The 933-nt window shown below is 41.7% G+C and overlaps 1 protein-coding gene across 1 annotated transcript in view; it reads right to left on the bottom strand.

Annotated features, from left to right (window-relative positions):
* Window positions 1-432: 432 nt before the first annotated feature.
* LOC306981374 (uncharacterized protein) overlaps window positions 433-933 on the bottom strand; it is a 20996-nt gene continuing 20495 nt past the window's right edge. Inside the window, exon 5 of the mRNA XM_079580978.1 lies at window positions 433-720. Coding sequence (XP_079437104.1) covers window positions 719-720 — 2 coding nt within the window. The 3' untranslated portion in view covers window positions 433-718. The remainder of the gene's footprint in view (window positions 721-933) is intronic.

Raw genomic sequence — 933 nt, 5'->3', positions numbered from 1 at the left:
AGACTTGACTTCGTTTGTGTGTGATGAATACGTTTATATTCTGCCTGAAAATGGCTAAAAAGAGTCAAGAATGGTGTTTCTCAAAGCATACTTCCTTCCCCCTCAGCGAGGCCACGCCCCCTCATATGACACAATGCCGTCTGTATCTATAGCATGGTCAGCAAGGTAAAAGTAAAAAAATGTTTGCCTTCATCTATGACATTTCCTGTCAGTGTCCAACCAGGAAGTGAAACTATACAACTATGTTTAATCGAAAATGTTGTCGTATTTGTCATGTGCACTTTAAGGTACGCTATGCTGAAATCTCATATTCTGAAGTCGATAAAAAGTGTTTCAAAAGAACAAAAACTATGATGTGAAGTAATGTCGGGGCAAATTACAGAGACTTCTAAATGAATCATATTATAAAACTTCGACCAATTCCTGTTGAATTCAAACTTGATGGATTGGTTATTGTTCATGTACAAATCTGAGAAATACAAAGAGAAATCATAAATGTGGTGAAAAGTCGCCAGTTGCAAGAGAAGCCGTCGTGTGAAGCCAAAAACAAAAATGTGTAAACGTCGGCACAGAGTCGGGAAGTGTCCAATGCCTTCGTCCAATCAGAGGCCGGGGGAACGCAGGGTTTCCACGGCGACGAGAGCGAAAACAGGAAGTGTACAGCAGTCTTTAGTCCAGCAGTGCTCTCTCCTCCGAAAGCCGACAGGAAAACCACGAATCCTGGAGGAAAAAGAAACGAGACATTATTTCATTTACGCTTGCTAGGGGAAATGATTTTGTTTCCACTTCTGATTTTTAAAATGGAAATAAAGTCCCGATATGAGCTTCCCAAAGGACAAAGCAAACATCAGTGAGTGCTTCTGACCAGCAGGGGGCGGTGCTGTCCTTCAGTTTAGACAGAGAGCTGTTTGGAAATACCAGCGTGGTTTGAAT

Source organism: Gobius niger, assembly GCF_951799975.1.
Source record: "Gobius niger genome assembly, chromosome: 22".
In the NCBI taxonomy this organism is placed as follows: Eukaryota; Metazoa; Chordata; class Actinopteri; order Gobiiformes; family Gobiidae; genus Gobius; species Gobius niger.
The sequence above is the reverse complement of the archived record's forward strand: the minus strand, read 5'-3'. Positions and strand labels throughout refer to the sequence as shown.